The 20,440-nt window shown below is 39.4% G+C and overlaps 1 protein-coding gene across 1 annotated transcript in view; it reads left to right on the forward strand.

The window, feature by feature from the left end:
- The window catches only part of LOC126458409 (tetratricopeptide repeat protein 39C-like), an 86,882-nt gene extending 67,190 nt beyond the window's left edge, over nucleotides 1–19,692 (forward strand). The window contains exons 9-10 of the mRNA XM_050095426.1: nucleotides 10,399–10,619; nucleotides 18,029–19,692. Of these exons, the coding sequence (XP_049951383.1) occupies nucleotides 10,399–10,619; nucleotides 18,029–18,142 (335 nt within the window). The 3' untranslated portion in view covers nucleotides 18,143–19,692. The remainder of the gene's footprint in view (nucleotides 1–10,398; nucleotides 10,620–18,028) is intronic.
- Nucleotides 19,693–20,440: the final 748 nt, after the last annotated feature.

Consider the following 20,440-nt stretch of genomic DNA (forward strand, 5'->3'; position numbering starts at 1 on the left):
CTTTCTCACATTAAACTAATATATTACAACAATATTCAAGTAAAAGAAATAAACATTTGATTACGCTCAGATCATTTACAGTAAATGTAAGTAATAGTTTGTGCATAAATAAATAACCCAGCATTCTTGCACAAGTGTGTTCATGTTAAATTGACAAATAATTGTAGTTAAATCTTGTTTAAACAATTATTTATGCCCCTCAACTGAAGCATCTTTCAGTTTTCTCTTCAGTTGTGGTGTCTGCTAACAAAAGCAATTTACCACTTTTAAACAGCACAGCTTTTTAATAGCACTTGTAAATAACATTTAAATCAAGTTACTGGCAAAATAATAAACTGTTCATTAAATAATGACATGATGATGATGAGGTCCGATACTCCGAGGAGTGTAGGGGACGATGGGAGACCCGCACTGCTGTACTAGCCAAGGTCCTAGTGGAGGTGTTTCGCCATTGCCTTCCTCTGACTGTAATGGGGATGAACGATGATGATGATGATGAAGATGACACAACACCCAGTCATCTTGAGGCAGGAAAAATCCCTGATCCCGCTGGGAATCGAACCCGGGACCCCGTGCGCAGGAAGCGAGAATGCTACCGCAAGACCGCAAGCTGCAGACATAATGACATGAGTACGGCAAAATATGAGGTGTTGATGCCGTCTTCATTTGCTGTGTAAATGTGGATAATACGATGTTCTGATAAACATTTATGTAATAAAAAAGATATAAAAAGACAGTGTTAGTATATAAAATGGTTACAAATGAGTGGCTTTCAGGGATGATAGCTATCTTGCAGTGCTGTTGTCTGAGATACCATTTGTTGAAATCACTTGAAGCATTTAAAAGTTGTTAATGCAGAGGTTGATTGTGAAAATGTGTATAAGCTGTGAAATGTTAATTTCTGTCATTTTAAATATATTGAAAATATTGTTGTGTCATCAGACGTGCCTAATTTTTCTGAGATTGCAGATGTATTCAGATGTGCATTAATATTTTACTGTGAGTTGTTGAATTTCAAAGAGCGCTGTAACTTAGCCACTTTTAAGATTCTCTGTATGTCCACCTTTCGACAGATGGTTTGCGGGACCTTTGCTTTTCAGTACTGAATGTCAGATCAAACCCCTTTCAGCTGTCTAAATTTTCAAATTGTTGTTTTATTGGGCTACCAGTTTCTGCGATGTATTATACCATCTTCAGACTCCCTGACCGACATGCAAGAAGATGCCATCATTTGATCCAGTCGGAATAGGGGCCAGCATTTAAAGACTGGTATCCGTGAATTTTTTTGAGATAGCGATCACTTCAAACATCACCTGCCTCATAGCCCAATGAAACAATTCGGAAATTTAGGTGGTTGAAAGGTGTTTGATTTGACATTCTATTTTTGAGATTGTATGGCACTACACAGTTTTTTGGAGCATTGTCTCCTGGACAACGGCCATCCATGTGACAGCTGTGCCAATTCCCAACTCCCAGGATTTGCCCATACCCCGTGATACTAGCCGGAAACAGTCATCATACTAACCAGAAACAGTCATCTAGCCAGGCTGGCTGCAGTGCACCCTGAGCCGTGGACCCACTGTTGTTCAACTGTGCAACAAATTCATCTTACCTCACAGCACTACTGGGCAGCTGATTAGCTCCCCTAAATGCGCATAACATTACATGGTCCTTATGTGAGGTGTATGCTTGTTTCAGTAGTGTTTCACTTAAACAATGTCTTCTTCCCTCCAGCGATTCCCATTTGAGTTCATGACGCATGTCTGCTATACTCAAGTGTTGATTAAGCCTACCAGTACAGTTCCAGTACCAGTACTGGATGTCTTCCTTTAATCTGAGTCTTTGAGGACCTGAAACACTTGCACAGTACTCAAAAATAGGTTGCCCAAGTGTTCTGTACGTATTCTCCTTTATAGATGACTTACACTTTTATAAAATTCTCCCAATAAACTGAAGTCATTTGATACTTCCTTCTTTTAACATATTTTTTACTTTGCATACTTCCTGCTCATTTGCCTTCACAAATTCAAAATCAGTATATTGTGTGGGGTGAAATGGAGTCCTGGCATGAAGGTGTATTAATATAAGTTGGTTGGGCAAAAAAAAAGAGTAATTGTTGTGTTCATTGTTTTGACAGCTTTACATTCATCAATTACTTCCCAAGATACTTACTTAGATTATCAGACTGGTTTAGCTCTTTGCTGTGCTTTCATTTCCCAATGTTTGATAGTCCTATTTTAAAGGTTTTCTTACCTTATTACATTTTTCATTAAAAATCTGCTGATTAATTGCATTGTGGAGAAGGTTGATCATATATACCTGCCTGGCTCCATTCATAATGAGTGGAAGTTTCAGCCAAGCATTATTTCAGGTTTTGCAGTATCTTAAAACCATATTGATGTCTCTGACAGAACAGCAGTTATTGTAGTGTCTCAGCAGGGTTGGATGAAACTTGTTCATTATTTGACGGATCTTTTCACCTAGTAAAAAGTATTCCTGTACTCTTGTGTTGGCTTACTTTTAAAGGTGGTGGTATTACAGCTTATCAGAGTTTCTTTCTATTGAACAGTTTTATTATTTTTGGGTTAGCTAAATTTAGGGACTCTGTCATGTGACAAAAGTGGTCAGAAAATTTAAATCTGAGCTACTGTAATTTAATATTTCTCCTGAGTTTTGCAAAATCTGTTGTGATAGAGCTTGTCTCAATTATTTTGATACCTATGCTCATCTTATTTATAAAATTATGAGAGCTTGATATATCAGTGAGGTTCATATCTATTGTACTAATAAGTAACTTACCATATATACTGTAGAATTCACAGTCATGGCTGTACTTCAATTTAGTTTAAAAGATTAAAAAAAGACAACACATGGACACACAGTTTAGTGCTGCATGTCCTTTGTGTTGATGCTTTTTTAAGATCTGACAATGACAATAAAAATGGAACCAGATGAATTTTCAAATGAACTGAAATGTTACCAAGAATGCAAATTCTACAGTTCATTTAGATAATTATAAAGATCAGTCTTCCTTAAAGGTCAAAGTAAATTCATTTCATCACAAATACAGTATAATATCATCAGAATCAATCTGACAAACTACACTATGGCTCCATTTCAATTTTACCTACTTTGTAGTAATGTTCAAGAAATTATTTTTTTTTAATTACAGTATGTTCATAAACAAAGTTGGCATTGTTCTACCTTTAATAACTGGTAGTGAGTAACCTTTTAATCTGTATTACATCATTTCAGGTCTTTAGTCCTGCGTGTGACCTCGTTTTCGGACTTAGAAATTTTCAGCGTGTCGTATATTTACTTAACCAGTGTTGCAGAAAAACTCACTTCCGGTACATGTTATTCTTATGGAGATTAGAGCGCTGATATGCAACATGTGTGGTTGAATGTTCTTCCACAAATAACTACAATAACTCAAGTTTGTTTCTACCATATTGTATATTTAAATGTATAATCTTCAATTATTTTATCCCTTCTTGTTGGTCTACCACTCCAGGAGTCATATGTATTTGAGTTATTGTTTTTCCAATAGTATGTTGTATTACCAGGTCCTTCAAAGCTGTGTTCCATAGATAGGTACTTATTTATAAGAGCAATTAAAGGAAACTACAGAAGTTTTATTGGAATCTGTAGTAATTGGATCCTCCACTTTACCAGGTTTATCATCTGGGTCTCTTAATATTGCCTTCTTTCCCTTTTTGTTCATGTTTACTACAGTATGTATGTTCGCCATAGTTCATTTTAACAATATTATCAAAAGCATAGTTTCTACTTACCATATGGTAGAGGTGCTGTGTTGCATGTAGGCACAACAAAAAAACTGTTAGAAAGTCAGCTTTCATCCAAAAGGGCTTCTTCCAAATTAGACATCTCACACACATGCGTGCGCACACACACACACACACACACACACACACACACACACACACACACAACTTAGATGGGTAAGAACAATGATTAATGAAGTTTGATGTCAGGAGGGTAATGAGAATGTAGGATATATTGCAAGGAGAGTTCCCACCTGTGCAATTTAGAAAATCTGTTGTTTGTGGGAAAGATCTAGATGGCTCGGACTGTGAAGCAGTCATTGAAATGAAGGAAAGTCGTGTTGGGTGGTATGTTCAGCAACTGGGTGGTCCAGCTGTTTCTTGGTCACAGTTTGTTAGCAGCCATTCATGTGGCATACAGCTTAGTTTATAGATCACATAACTGGTTTCACAGGTGGCCCTGCCTTTGATGGGATAGGTGATGCTTGTGACTGGACTGGAGTAGGTGGTGGTGGGAGGATATATGGGACATCTTGGATCTAGGTCTATTACAAGGATAGGAACCATGAAGCAAGTGGTTGGGAGCAGGGGTTGTGTAGGGATGGTCAAGGATATTGTGTAGGGTCGGTGGACAGCAGAATACCACTGTGGGAGGAGTGGAAAGGATAGTGGGTAGGACATTTTTCATGACAAGAGGTAGTCCTGTGAAACCAGTCATGTGATATACAAGCTAAACTGCAACCACTGTGCTGTATTCTACATTGACAAACTATGGCCAAGAGACAGCTGGACCATCCCATTGCTGATCATGGCACCCAACATAACGTTCTTCATTTCAGTGACTGCTTCGTAACCTCTGCTATCTGGATCCTTCCTACTAACACCAGCTTTTCTGAATTGTGCATGTGTGAACTCTCCCTGCAATATATTCTACATTTTTGTATCCCTTCTGGCCTCAACCTCCATAAGTCATTGTCCTTACCATTCCAGCTCTACAAAGCCATCTATTCCACCAATCCACCCTCAGTATTTTTACTTCTCTCCTTTCCTCCTCACCCTCCACTCCCTGCCCTCTGTCTAACCTCCCAACTGCAACTAGCTCCCCTATCCTCTCTCCATCTCATCTTTTAATGCTCCCACAAGCAGCACTTTATCATTCCCCACCCCTAACCTGCTATCCCTCCCCCTCACCTCCGTGGCATCCTCCTCACCACCACCACCTGGTTGCCTCTCTCATATGCATAGCTGCTCGCAGTCTGGTCTCAGCAGCCAGAAACAGTGGTCAAGCGTGTGTATGTTGTGTAATTTGAAGGAGGCCTTTTGGCCAAAAGCTTACTTTCTGACAGTCTTTTTGTTGTCTGTCCAACACAGCATCTCTGCTATATGGTGAAAAGCAACTATCCTTTTCATAATATTGTTACAGTGCGTCCTGAATTTTGCATTGTTTGATTTTACCTGGCAGTTCATTTTTAGTTATATCGAGCAATCATATTTATAACACAGTTGCTTGGCGCTGACCTTTGGCTTTGTGTGTGTGTGTGTGTGTGTGTGTGTGTGTTTTTTTTTCCAATTAATACATGGTGATTGTTGTAAATCATGTCATTCTACCAAGTTTGCAACAATGCTTGTATTGCACAGTTCAGGCAGTAAGTTGTTGGATTTTTGGTTTTTATAGACACTATTGGCATTGATTTCAACAAGATCATCTTTTTTCAGTTTACTTATTTCTACAGTGAAACTTTCTACTACTGCATTTAACATGGCATTGGTAAACACAGTATGATTTACACATATATATTCACAGATGGTTGGAGATAGGTCTTTTTAGTGGCTGTTGGTATAAAGTAAGGATGTTTTTGTGCCTCTTGGTATCAGAATTTCTCATTTGAAGCTTTGTTACTGCAGAGACTAAAGTTAGAAATTTACTTTATAGTGGTATCTCTAGAACTATACTTACCCATTGTGTTTGCTCGCATGAAGTTCCAGGCATTTCTTTTCCAGATAATTGATATGTTCTCAAAATTCTTGATATTTGTAATAGATTGGCACTGTTTCTTTTAAGACACTTATTAATTTTCTTTTGATGGTAATATGTTTCATTTCTGGCTGCTCTGATATTGCACCGACAATCTCCACTGGTGACTGAGTGTGTTTCCTTAGCTCTAAGGCTGCACATAAATAAAGTGACCATTCTCAGGTAGACTGCCAGTACTTCATAGCACAACATTAGATGTTAACTTCCACATTAAGACAGTCTGAGCAACAAATGAAAGATCCCCTTGATCAGATATGAGTAACAGAATCAAATTCCAATATAACAAGAAGAAAAGTTGCTAATAGTGGAAATGCTGAGTCGCAGGTAGGCACAACAAAAAGATTCCACAGTGACATCGGTCATGATGGTCACTAGGACAAGAAGACTAACAAATGTTCTGCTGTAGTAATACCAGTCCCATTGTGGAATATCATCCCTGATTGCTGCTGGAGTTATGTCCAAGGTGTCTGCTGGAGTGACATCATAGTGCGGTTTGTTGTAGAGGGGCGAGCGAGACATCACAGGAACGGAGTCAAGGGATGCGAGGGATCAGAGTTAGCACAACTGGCATACTGAGCGAGAGCTCAATGGGTCATGGCGTGGCCAGCTTCAAGCATGTAGCTGATCAATGAGCATTGCCTGCTCGAGCGCGTGTCACGATTTAATTAAGTAGCAGCTGGAGAAAAACCACAGTGGCACTCCATGAACACACATTAGTCCCTGCACTATTATTGATGTGTGCATTGCTTGGTGAGCATGACAGATTGTTTGTAATCAGTATAGTGTCCAGAGCATTTGGTGGACTTGAGATATTTGTAAACAATCTCTGGAGGAGGAGAGCCTGTGGTCCAAGGACAGGCTACCACAGGGCATGGACATTGAGCAGGAAAGCTGAAGTGGTCAACAATGGATGTGTGTATTATCCCTTCCCCATTGGGGAAAAGATAGAGAAGCCATCTTGATGGTGGATACAAGATCTTGCGTCCCCTTACCCCATGGAGGGAGACAGAAGTACCAAATTGACAGGGCTGATAGGTGTCCACAAAGAAGGGGTGCATTCCTCACTGAACCAGCATGTGGGGAAGCTCGGTGGCTGTGACCCAGGCAAGGAATCCAGTCCCAGAGGTTGTGAAGTGGTTCCCAAAGAGGCGTGGACAATTTGAGCTTGCCTACAAGAGGACATTGGCACTGAGTGTGCCTGAAAAGAAAACAAATGGCAGAATCATGGCTGCAGTGCTCAGGGCACAAGGTGCTGCGCCACATTCAGGAAAAGGGCTGGCTGTGGCTGCATTGTCCAGTCAAAATCGTGAAGCGGCATGCAAGCGTCTGGCTCGGTAGGGGGAGGATGGCCAGAGGTGTGATGGTGCCGGCAAGGGAAGGGAAACGTACTCAAATAGTGGCAATACACTCGAGGCAGCGGAAATGCCACACTAGTTGAAAACTGGTGTGCACTGGAGTACAAGAATTTGTGTGCATGGGGACGTGATCTACACTGCAGGAATGAAAACACAAGGAGACAAACATAGGAACATGAAATGATGGACACTGCAGGAAAATTAAAATAATGGAGGACAAAACATGAAGGGAAGTAAGGAAAACTATATAGAGACACAGTTAACCAGAAGTAGATTGTATGAAGTGTTTCACTATCCCTGTGAGGAAGGTTGCATCTTCCTGAAGCGGCTGGGAGAGCAATGTGTGGGAAGGTCATGGCGGTAACCTGGTCTGGTTGCTCTGATGCCAGATGACTATGGGCCAGTGCCACTTTTGAGAAGAGAACCCGCCATGGGTGCAATAGTGTCAGCCACAGCTGGAGGAAGGCAGTGGAAGATGGGTGGCAGATGAAACTGTAAGGTGATACTGGAGCCAGCGAACCATGAGCTGACTCATAAGGGTATAACAGTGACGATTTCCATGTAGTCTACCAGTACTTTATTAACAGAACACCAGAAGTTAAGTTACACTTAAGACAGAGTCTGAATAAAAACTGAAAGATCGTCCTTGATCATATATGAGTAACATAATCAAAGTCCATAGTGATGTTGGTCACTATCACAAGTAGAGTCAAAGAGTCACAGTAATAACACCAGTCCCATTGTGGAGTATTTCCCCTGGTGGCTGCTGTAGCAACATCATGCTTGCTGTGAAGTGTAGATGCGAGCCATGTATCAGAGAGATGGAGCCACTGGATGTGGCAGGACAAGGTTGGCACGAGTGAGCAGCGACCCGCATGTGCTCGACATCACCTCCAGTTGATGAGTTGTGGTGTGGCTGGCATTGAGCTCAGAACAGAGGGATGAGCAGAGCTGCATTCTGGAGGTTGAGCCATGACCTAAATATGCAAGTAGAGAAATGTCACAGTGGTCCTCGGTGACCATGTGACGGCAGATGCAATGTAGTCTCTGTGGTGGCGGTGCCACTGTTAATGCTTTTGAGTGTGACATGCGTCCCTGGTGGACCCTGCTGACAGTTACCCTTTCAACAGATTTTTTGTGATCTGTACAGTGTCCACAACATATGATGTACTCAAGATACTTGTAAACAGTCTGCAGAGGAGGAGCACCTGAGGGCAAAGGTCAGGCAGCCCTAGGGCAATTGATTGATTGATTCATTCATTCGTTTGAACTTGGTTTGTAATGCAGGGTGTTTCACAGTCCTTTTTACACACTTCTAAGAGGTTGTAGAGGGGACTTAGTAGATCTCAAGTTTTACGTATGAACTCATGTCTGGGAACATCATCCAACAAGGCTACAGAGTGTCAAAGTTATAGGCGTCTGCAAATGTGTTTGTGTACTGGGTGATTCCGCGATGATGTGACATACTTCCTAGGATGATGGAGATGGATAAATGCATCAATTTGAGGCAAGGCCCCCTGTACCAGAAATGAACGAGTTGAAAGTTATAAGCAAAAATCCATTCTGATTCTTCTGATAGTGGAATACGTATACTGGTACTGTTGTTGCTAAGGTTGTCAGGTAGGCAACTTTCAGAGGTGGTAATATGGACCAAAACAAGAAAAAAGTCCAATAAACATGGGCTCTAAAATGCATACCTGAGGAACTATGAGTACTTTTTCATCTTCGCTGCTGTGAAACACATCTCCTCTATTGTGTGCTCATAGCACTTAAGTTATGCATTTTAGAGTCCATTTTATTGGACTTTTTACCTTGTTTCAGTCCATACTACCACCTCTGAAAGTTGCTCACCCTACATTCTTAGCAACAACAGTACCAGTACATTATTACACTGTCAGAGGTATCAGAATGGTTTCTGCTTATAACTTTCGACTCATTTGTTTCCTGTACATGGACCCTTACTTCAAATTAATACATTTATCCTTCTCCATCATCCTAAAAAGTCTGTAACATCATCATGGAATCACCCAATAAATACGTACATTTACAGGTGCCACCATCTACAACTCTGATGCTGTATAGCGTCACTGGATGATGTTTCCGGAATGGGTTCCTAAGTAAAACTTGAGCTACAAAGACCCCTCTACAGCCTCTAGAGGTGTGTAACATGAATTGCAAAACACCCTGTATTTCCTATCATATTCACAAGATAACAGAAAATTTCAGCTTGACAAATTTTATTGTTTAGTTCTACCAGAACAGGTCATATATTGCTTTCTGCGTAGAAAAGTCATTATGGAAGCCAAACTGAACTGTTGTTATAAGGCTATCATCAGAAATGTGATGTACTACTCTGTTATAAGTTTTCTCCTAAAAAAAGAATTGAGGACCCAGGAAGGAGGGAGATGAGTCTCTAATTTGAGACTAATCAAAAATTTCCACTTTTATGAATATGTGTTACTATTGTGTAGTATTTTGGTTGAAATACCTTCATGACAAAAAGAGATAATGTTTTTTAATGACCTAATGGTTTTTACAATCTTAACAAGTTGATTTGTCATAATTGATGTTGGCAGATAGAATATACAGTGTATTACAATGGAATTAGGAGCCAATTATTTGAATCCAACATCTGTCTCACTGCTATCATCATGGGGTTAAACATTTTCCCATTCTTAGTTTAATCATATCAAGCATATGCCAGATTGTCTCTACAATGATCTGGTCTTGAAATCTTGCATTTTTTGGCTTATTGCCTTGTTTCTGAATTTTTATGATATGGTAGACTACGCAGATTTGCAGTGTGCCTTTAAGTATTGATCTTCAGTAGCCCTGTGCATTAAATAAAGCTCCATCTTGCCATCACAAAATTCTTTGACCCTACATGCTTCCTTTTTTTCTTCCACTCTAATTATTCATGACGCTTTGTAAAAGAAAACTGGATTCATTTGTTGTAAGAATACTTTAAATAAAGAATTAAATTTCTCACTATGTGTCCTACATAACTTCTTCCTGTTATTTGTATGTATGTGTCCATTTGAATTGCCCCATAAAGATTTTTGTTTTTATGAGGCTGTAGTTTATGTGTGTGTGTGTGTGTGTGTGTGTGTGTGTGTGTGTGTGTGTGTGTGTGTGTGTGTAATATTAATAATATTGAGGTATTCTCATTCTGTTAAAATTATGGTATAATTTTTTTCTCAGTTACAATTTGTTGTTTTCCCAGACTGCCAGTCAACTACAGGCCTGGAACCAATGACTGGTTTACGGCATCTGGTGATGGGTGCAGCACAGTGTTGTTTGGGACACACTGAGGAGGCTATAGCCAACTTCCGAACTTGCTTGGCCAGACGTAAGAATGTTGATGTTGACAATCTGGTGGGAGATCATCACATTTCTGCCTTTGCTCTCTATGAGCTGGGAGTGCTGCTGTGCAGGAATCCTGAGGTAGGTGTCTTATTATCCCTTAACTCTATGATATTGTTCTCTGGATCAGAAACTTTTTGAGAATTTGTGAAGACTGTGGCTCAGACTGCCATTGAACCTTTCCGATTTAGGAAAGCCATTGTTTTTTTGTATCACGTAAAATAAACATTAAGATGATGGTTATCAATGGATGGTTATAAATAAATATATAAATACGTAAGACACTGACGGAGTTCCTTTTCCTTTGTGCAAGTGATTTACTCATTAATGACTTCGATGTTGGTAGGATGCTGGGACTATTTTCCTTCCTTCTTCGTTGAGGTAACATGCTGTTCGTAAAACAATGGAATAGATGTAGTTGGCCAGAAGCAACATTTTTAACTTACTTTAAGTTGTTGCTTTGCAACCAACCAGTTAAGCTTAAAGCTCAAAAAATTTGGTAACTGCACTATTCACACCTTTTTGAACAAAAATCAGCTTTAATGAAGGTAATTTCTTATGCTAATGTTGTAATAATAGACATCTTTATTCCCTCAGCTTTTAATAGGTAATGTACACTGAAGAGCCAAAGACGCTGGTACACCTGCATAATATTGTGTAGGGCACCCACGAGCATGCAGAAATGCTGCAACACGACATGGCATGGACTATGCAGCTGAGATCAAACAGGATGCTTACAAACATGTCACTTGTCAGAGTTGTATCTAGATGTATCAGGGGTCCCATATGCACATGCCCCACACCATTAGAGACTCCACCAGCTTCAACAGTCCCCTGCTGACATGCAGGGTTCCAGGGTCCATGGATTCATGATGTTGTCTCCATAGCTGTACACATCCATCTACTCGATACAATTTGAAACAAAACTCATCCAACCAGGCAACATGTTTCCAGTCATCAACAGTCCAATTGTGATGAAGCAAGCTGGGATAATTTTAATTCCCCTCTTGTTTTTCCATCTGCCTCCTTAAATTTGTTTTGTTACTTTTAACCATTTACCATTAACATACGTGAATATAATCTGAATTTTCATAAAAGGAAAATATTGGTCCTCAGTTTTAAAGAATATAACGCCAGATCTAATTTTGTGCTTAGTTTTATGTATGTAATTGATGTTCTAATTTACTTTGACTAATCCTAGTTAATATCGTTTGTTATAGGGTGAAATCAGTGATTGTTTCATAACTTAAATTTTATTGTTGACATATAACAAAGTATAAATTCTGTAATAATTGTAAACGTTTAGAAGACGAAGTACTAGTAATCTTTAAGTATCTATTTAGCTCCATTCAAAAACATGTTAGCAAAACCAGTCCTTCATTAATTCCAAAGTAATTAACAGTTCTGTCAAAAGTATTGTGTACATAATTATATATGTTAATTTCATGATTTAAACAAATAATTCGCCCTAACTCTTGCAGTAGAAGAGACTGTTAAAAAGACAAAATTTTTCAATGTATTCAGTTAATTAAGTGAGTTAAGTTTTAAATGTAATTTCTGTAAATTTCACTTCAAACAATGTATAGTTTCAGCACCTATCATTGTGATGACATATAAGGGCCTGATTTTTGGTCATGAGACAGTCAGTCCAAGGCAGAGTTTCAGACGAGTAACCTGTGCTGGTTAGAACAAAAACAATGCCTCAAATTAACTGTGGAATAAGTGTTAAACAATTAGACCATGTGTAAAAACAGTGACAGTGTCTGCTCCATATGTACCTGTTTATTATTCAAGAACTGTGAATTTTTTGGTTAGGTTTTACTGTTGTTAGATGTTCAACAAGAAACTATTGTAGTAATATGTGGAGTTTTGCCTGCAAATTATTAATAGGGCTTATGGAAGGTTTAAACAATAGTGCACTGGCCATACACATATAACTGTGTATTATTAGAGGGTTGTGAACAGTGAAATTAAAGTACTGTAAAATGTAACTGTGCCTCTGTTGGCTAAATCATTTAAGGTAGTCAGTGTTGGAATCCACAACCAATTTTTTCAGCCAGTGTAGCAACGCAGTAAGTCGACACCGAGAACAGTCATCAACAAATGAAGAATTAAAAGCAGGTGGAACTGATGCACATGTTGGTGTTGACAGGTCCAGGTGAGGCGTAAAGCTTTATGTCGTGCTGTCATCAAGGGTACACCAGTGGGCCTTTGGCTCCAAAAGCCCATATAAATGACATTTCATTGAATGGTTTGCACGTTGAGATCCCCCTGGCAACTCGGGGATCACACTACTGATACCTAAGCTTTTCCCTACCCATGAATTCCAAGGAGTGGATGCTTATCTTCTTGGAACATTAGAATGCCCAGCAATGTCTGCCGTGCCAGGCTGCCCTTGCTGTGGCTGGATGACGCCCCTGGGGAGAGCCCCGGTCAGAGTGGGTGGTATCAGGATGGATGCTTGGTGCATGAAGCGTATCAGGCTGCAAAAATCCGGCTTTTCTCACACAGCTGTATCTTCGAATGGTGAAGAATCATTGTATGCTGCTTCATATTACCGTGCAACCTTCCCTTCCCTGGTTACACCATGGGAGGAGGGCTATGCTCGCCATCTTGGGATGAAACACTTTCCCCTTTGCCTCATCTGTACTAGGACAGATGGCGACACATCCACTGCCACAAAGCCATTGTTTTTTTGTGGGGAATGTCAAGGACAAGTTTGGTGAAATGGAGTCTCTTAGTAAGATGCAGCCGGGCTCCATGTTGATCAAAGCTTCTTCTGCCACCGCATCCACAGCTTTTCATGCCTGTGATTGTCTAATACATCTCACCAATCTCTGAGTACGGTTGAGGGAGTAGTTTTTCATAGGTACTTCATCCTGCAAACAGATGAGGAACTCTGGACTAATCAGGAGTGGTGTCATGTTCATTTTGTTTGACGTGTGCAGAAGTGTCACAAAGACAACCGTGCCGATACTGGCGCCTTCATTCTGGCTTTCGAGGGGGTAACCACCCAGAGAAGGTCAAGGTTATGTGCTACAGATGTGACATGAAGCTGTACGTCCGTTCACCTATGCAGTGCTTGTGTTTTGAACATATGTCTTCCCGCTGTATGGCAGACCCTCTTGTGTGGTAACTGTGGCCACCATTCCATGAGGGAGGCCCCTGTGTTCCACCACCTGTGACAGCCACTCCTTTTGTTCGCCAGATTGCCCGGCTTACAAGAGAGAAAAGAAGATCCAAGAATACAAGTCCTGGATCACCTGTCTTTTGCTGAGGCTCGCCAAAAGTATGAGAGACTCAATCTTCAACTTTTGCCTCTGTTACTTTGTTTCCTCCTCCTACCTCTTCCTTGCCCCAACCCCGTCCCCTTCTCCCCTCCCTCCAGTTCCCACTACCTCCAATCCAGGAGCCAGTCCCACTCGCCGTTCAAAGAAGTGCCCCATTCTTTGCCAGTGATGGGCTCCCTCCCGAGACCCCTCTCCCAAGCGTCTCTCAGGCTGGAAGACTCCTGCCACCACTTGGCCGCAAGAAGCACCATCTGTGTGCTTCAAGGTCGCCTGCTGTCCTTCAGTTCCAGATCTTGCAAAAGCCTGTACTCTCCCTGTGCCCTGCTCTCCTCACATTGCACTGCCTACCTTAATCCAGCAACTCCGCCTCCGTTTCTCCTCCTCGGTGACTTCAGTGCCCACCACCCACTGTGGGAATGTGTCACTTCAATGGGTAGGGACATCCTAATTGACCAACATATTATGGACTTTGATTTGTGTCTCCTCACTGATGGTTCCCCTACCCACTTCAGTGCCGCTCATGGTCCCTTCTCTGTTATCGATCTCACAATCACCTCCACTGCCCTCATGGTTTCCCTACATTGGTCATCCCATGATGACCTTTGTGACAGTGACCACGTCCCGGTGATTCTGTCATTCCCCTGCTGCCGCCAGGCAGACAGGCCCCCACGTTGGGCATTCTGCAGGGCCAGTTGTCCTTTATATACCTCTACTGTATACTTCAACACACCCCTCTCAAATTCCATTGATGTAGTAGTGCAAGGTCAGATTCAAATTATGTTGGGTACTCAAATCTCAGTGCCTTTTGTCCGTATATCAGTGTGGCTTCCGAGCAGGACGATCTCCAACTGACCGTTTACTCAGATTCGAAACGGTCCTCACACAGGCTTTTACTCACCACCGGCACCTTGTCGCAGTCTTCTGTGACCTTCACCTTCTGTCATTCCCCTGCTGCCGCCAGGCAGACAGGCCCCCACGTTGGGCATTCTGCAGGGCCAGTTGTCCTTTATATACCTCTACTGTATACTTCAACACACCCCTCTCAAATTCCATTGATGTAGTAGTGCAAGGTCAGATTCAAATTATGTTGGGTACTCAAATCTCAGTGCCTTTTGTCCGTATATCAGTGTGGCTTCCGAGCAGGACGATCTCCAACTGACCGTTTACTCAGATTCGAAACGGTCCTCACACAGGCTTTTACTCACCACCGGCACCTTGTCGCAGTCTTCTGTGACCTTCATAAGGCATACGACATGGTGTGGTGCCATCACATTTTAACTACCTTCCATGACTGAGGCTTCCATGGTCCCCTTCAGATTTTTATCCACAAGTTTTAATCTCACTGGCTCTTCCGGGTTCGAGTTGGCACTTCACTCAGCACCCCTCAGATTCGGGAGAATGGTATCCCACAGGATTCTGTGCTAAGTGTCACACTCTTCCTTGTTACCTCTGTTGGGCCTCTGATCACCATGGCCTTGTACATTGACGATTTTTACATCTGTTGCAGCTGTGCTCCACAGTGCCCTCACACGGGCCTCTGTGTGGGCCCTCCCCCTTGACTTCAAGTTTTCTCCTTCCAAAACACAGGTTATGCATTTTTGTCATCGACCTACAATACACTCCAATCCAAAACTTAATTTAAGCGACCACCTCAATGTTGTAGCACAGTCACATTTCTTGGGCCTTATTTTTGATAAGTTGACGTTGCTGCCCCACGTTCGTTACCTTATGACTACATGTATGCAGAAGCTTAATGCTCTCCGTCTCCTGGCCCACACCCCTTGGGGTGCAAACCGTTCCACTCTTCTCCATCTTTACCATGCTCTGGTCTTACTTTTTAAAATATTTAGCTTCACATTCACTATGTTGCACCCTTTTATTTTGCTGTGAAAATGTTCATGGCTGTGTACTGAGGAGTCTGAGCATACAACTTGAAGCAATGTGAGGTGAGCATCAAGTTTTCTTTATTTCATGTGTCTTCAAAATGATTTTCTTTGAATAGATCAGCTTCATTGTATACAGAATCACCTGAGAAGTGTATAAAGAGATGGCAGAATGTTTTTAGGTCTTTAAATAACAGTTGACATGATGCCCTTGGCTGTGCAGTTCACATTACGAATAATTCTTTCTTGCAGCTTCAAGATTTGTATAACATTTCCTGAGTTTTGACAAAATGTTATGCCATATCTAATAATGGATTCAAAATAGCTATGGTATGCTAGTTTCCTGGTGTCTACATGAGTAGCATTGACTGAAATTTCTGTGGTAAATGTAAGGCTGGTTAATTTATTTGCTAGATATTGTATATTTCTATCAAGTTTATTCCTATGAATTTGATGGAGTTAAGTTCTTCCATTTTTTATTATTATGAATAATACAAATTTCTTCAGTCTTTTACTGTTTGGTTTTAAAACTCATCACATGGGTTTTTGAAATGTTTAACATTACTACATTTAGACTAAACCATGTTTCCAAGTTACTGAATATATTCATGGCACTGTGTGGTATATTGTCAGCATTTTCATTCTGAATTTGGCAGATGCGAACAAGGTTAGATGAGTATTTATATTGAGAGGCAAGACATTTATATAGAACAGGAATAAAATTGACCCAAAGATTGACACTTGAAACACCTTGTGATATAGTTCTCACCAATGAGAAGTAATCTGCTCCATTTTATGTGATTATTGCACTTTGTTTCTCTCCATGAAATATGATTCAAACCATTTCAAAGCAATATTCCTTATTGTACACCTGTTGAGACTGAAAAGCAGCAGAGCATGATTTACAGAGTCGAATGCTTTTGTGAGATCGTGGAATATTCCTGCGACTTTAATTTTCCTATCTAAACATTAATTAACTTTTTCAGTAAACTTATTTAGGGCGTCTACTGTGCTTTTACCTTGATGGAAGCCATATTGCCTACTTGAAATGATACCGTACTGTGTAATGAAACTTTATCCCTGTAAAGCAGCAATTTTTTCAAATATTTTTGATATGATTAGGAGTAGAGAAATTGGGCAATAATTTTCTATATCTTCTTTTGAAACTTTTTTAAACCATGGTTTATATCTGCATACTTTAAAAGATTAGGGAAGTAATATTCATCAAACAATTTGTTTATTATGAGAGAGAGAGGATGAGCCATTATGCTATAAACTTTTTAAATTGATTTGGTGGGTATTCCATCCCAACCTCCAGACGCCTTTGTTTTTAAGGGACAATATGAGATTTTCAACAACCTTTGTTGAGACTGTGCTGAATTTTTTAAGATATTCACTGAAATTACTTTTCAACCCAAAACTGTTTTCTTTCTGCTCGTAATTGGCTACATCTAAATGAGATCTTGCTATGTTTACGAAGTACTCAAGATATTTGAGCTGCGGCTCTTGGTCTTGTGGTAGCGTTCTCGCACACAGGGTCCCGGGTTCGGTTCCCGGCGGCGTCAGGGATTTTCTCTGCCTCGAGATGACTGGTGGTTGTGTGTCTTTCATCATCATTTCATCCTTATTTACTCGCAAGTCGCCGTAGTGGCGTTAAAGAACTTGTGGAGCGGTGGCCGAACAGCCCCGCATGGGGTCTCCCGGCCACCAATGCCATATGCTCATTAATTAATGGATTTATTCTCTTTATCCTGACACGTTCCACATCATTACGAAGTGTCGTCTTCATGATCTATGGAACAAGTACTAATCTAATCTAATCTAAACCTAACACACCTAATATTTTAAACACTTGCCTAGAAGAAAACTTCAGTGAAAACCACAAATTGTTCTTACTCCGCAGTTTTGTACAGTGGAAACTTACTTTCTTGAAGATGAGATATTTCTTAATATAATTCAACAAATTCGAATGATATTTATAGTGTTTAACCATAGCAGACTGTTTAGTTGTTTTTACTAACACATCAACATCTCTCTCTATTTTTACAATATAATCTTTCCCCACTTGCGGCCCATGGCTTTTTAGTGTTCTTCCTAATTGCCTTACCAGTAAAAGTTATTTTCAAATCATAACTTGAACAGCTGTTAGATGCCAATAGTGTGGTAGCTGTATGTCTAAACATCACTTTGTTGTTTTGACTTTGTGCAATGTTTTTATGTACAACATGGATTTATTGAAGAATGAATGTTTAACTGTGTTCTGTTTTTTCTTAGAAGAATGTTTAAAAATATCTAGTGTTTTCTTGTTTTGTTTCAGTCATTAGAGGAAGGCAAACTGTTGTTACATCGAGCACAGACACAGTACAAGGCATATGATTTTGAGAACAGACTGAATGTTCGGATTCATGCAGCTCTCAGAAGCCTCGAATAATAAAGTTTTGATTGTATTCTAAAGAATGAATACGAGCACTGAATCTGTCCAAGTATTAGTCATTGTAATTTACCATACTGATTCACTCTCAATGTGCTTCCGGTTTTTATTTTGTGTTTTTTTCCACTAAATTGTGCACATGGGAACTAAATCACACTTACACATTACCAATCTTAAAGGAAACCTGTGTACTCAGTAGTTTCATGTTATCAATATGTCATGAATTTTAGTAATCTTAAATTTCAGTGTGAATGGTAAACTGTCTCATGTTAAACTGAACTCCGTGTTTGTATTTAGTAAAACTTTACATGAAAATGTGTCTGTCACCTTTACATAAACAGTCTCATGACTATTGACAAATGAACTACATATGTTGTGGGTGCATGATATCAAAGCTGCTACTGTTTATATATTATGGGCCTAAATGTGATTTTACATCAGAAAATTTTGACATATTTTCCTTTGGAGGTATTTATATTATCCAACTTTGTAATTCTTTTGCATTGTATTGTCAAATATTCACATTTCATGCCAACTATAACTTACTACAATGTTGACATGTAATTAAAAATTGTGCAGAATTCCAGACTTTGTGACATTTTAACTGAAGGAAGACTTGTTTTATTTATTTTTTACATAACTGTACTCTGTACTGTTGAATGCATTGTCACTTGATATGTGTTGTTTATAATATTTATCAGACAGTTTTACAGTGTTCTGCGTAATTTGGTCCCTGTTATTGAAATTAAATGTTACATCAACTATTTATATCTTTTCAACAGTATTAGTTTTTTATTTATTTATATTAGTAAGATGATTGATAATCTCTATATTACATGTGACTTGTTATCCTCATTTACTATTTATAATACTGGTTATACAGTAAAGTTTCTCTGTGCAACTGAAGAAGCAGAGTATATATACTACTTTATTCTGAAACATTTTCAGCAGCAAAGTACATAGCGCAAGCTCCACATGTCTTCTGTTTTCCATCACTACATACAATTATTAGTACAGTACATGAAATGCATTTGCACTTTTCCACCATTAAAATAGTTCCAGCAACAGTAATGGGCACATGTAGTGCATAAGCAACACACTTTGCCACTGAAAATGTCCGTTAATAAAATGAGGTACGTGCTTGTACAAGAATATAAATTGTTGTTCCTTGTTCAGTACCATGTAGACATACCTGCATATTACCGGTGTGTTGTCAATAATATTAACATCACAAATCTGTTACTGTTTACAACTGTGGTTGTTATTATATACAATTGTGATATGGTCTTTACCAAAACCATTGTTATTTAACATCTTTTTCTACAATTGACGTGTTTTTTGTATGATAAAAAATGTAGGCATCCATTTTTTTGCACATTTTATGTAATAGTCTAATCTCTAGTCATATCACGGTTTCTGAGAAGAAGTACATGTCATTCCTGTCATATATTTGTGTGTGTTATTTATTATTTTTGCTATCCTCATTTTTATGATTTTACTTTATGAAACAAAAAAGTGAAATGACATTTCCTTAACTTGATGTTCCCATTCATAACAGTCAATAAAAATTTGTCTGAATGTAGAAATTGAGATAACAGTATTCATTTATTAAGAAAGTATAATCATATTAAGAATTAATACAAATCATAAAAATAAGTTTTTGACTTCTCCACTGCAGTTGCTCTTGGACTGGACTCTGGAAACTTTTGATACTTTCTGCTAAATAATAGAAAGTACTACTTCTAATAATATCGATATTGCATCTTCCATTACAGTTTGTGGATGTAAAAAAAAAACCTGCCAGTACAGTTACAGTGTGTATACCCAACACAGTATTGTACGAACTCTATACAACAGTAACAACTGACAGCTGAGGCTGATTTGTCAGATAATTTGACAGATAATGAGTCTTTCTTGTCTTTAATTGTGTCATCTCCATTGCCATGGCATGCTTTTGATCTAATGTCACACTGTGTCTCTCCAAGCCAAGACACCACAGTATGGCCAAGATAGTAATTACCACAACGTGTAGTGAAGTGCCGCTGTTGTCCCATCATAAAGATGTACTAGTTTACATGCCCAAATAATAACAAAACTTATAAAGAATTTGCCGTTCCAAACTAATAAAATACTTTAACTGCTGAGATTATCATTCTTCAGTTAGGTGGACATTGGTTAATACGCCAATTTACCAAAGTGATATATTACACCACAATACAAATGCATCAAGAACAGCTTTAAAATAATTTCATTAACCGTTTTCTCCCTATAGATTTTGGGAAGCCACTGAGCATTGTC

Source organism: Schistocerca serialis, chromosome 2, assembly GCF_023864345.2.
Source record: "Schistocerca serialis cubense isolate TAMUIC-IGC-003099 chromosome 2, iqSchSeri2.2, whole genome shotgun sequence".
NCBI classification, from domain to species: Eukaryota; Metazoa; Arthropoda; class Insecta; order Orthoptera; family Acrididae; genus Schistocerca; species Schistocerca serialis.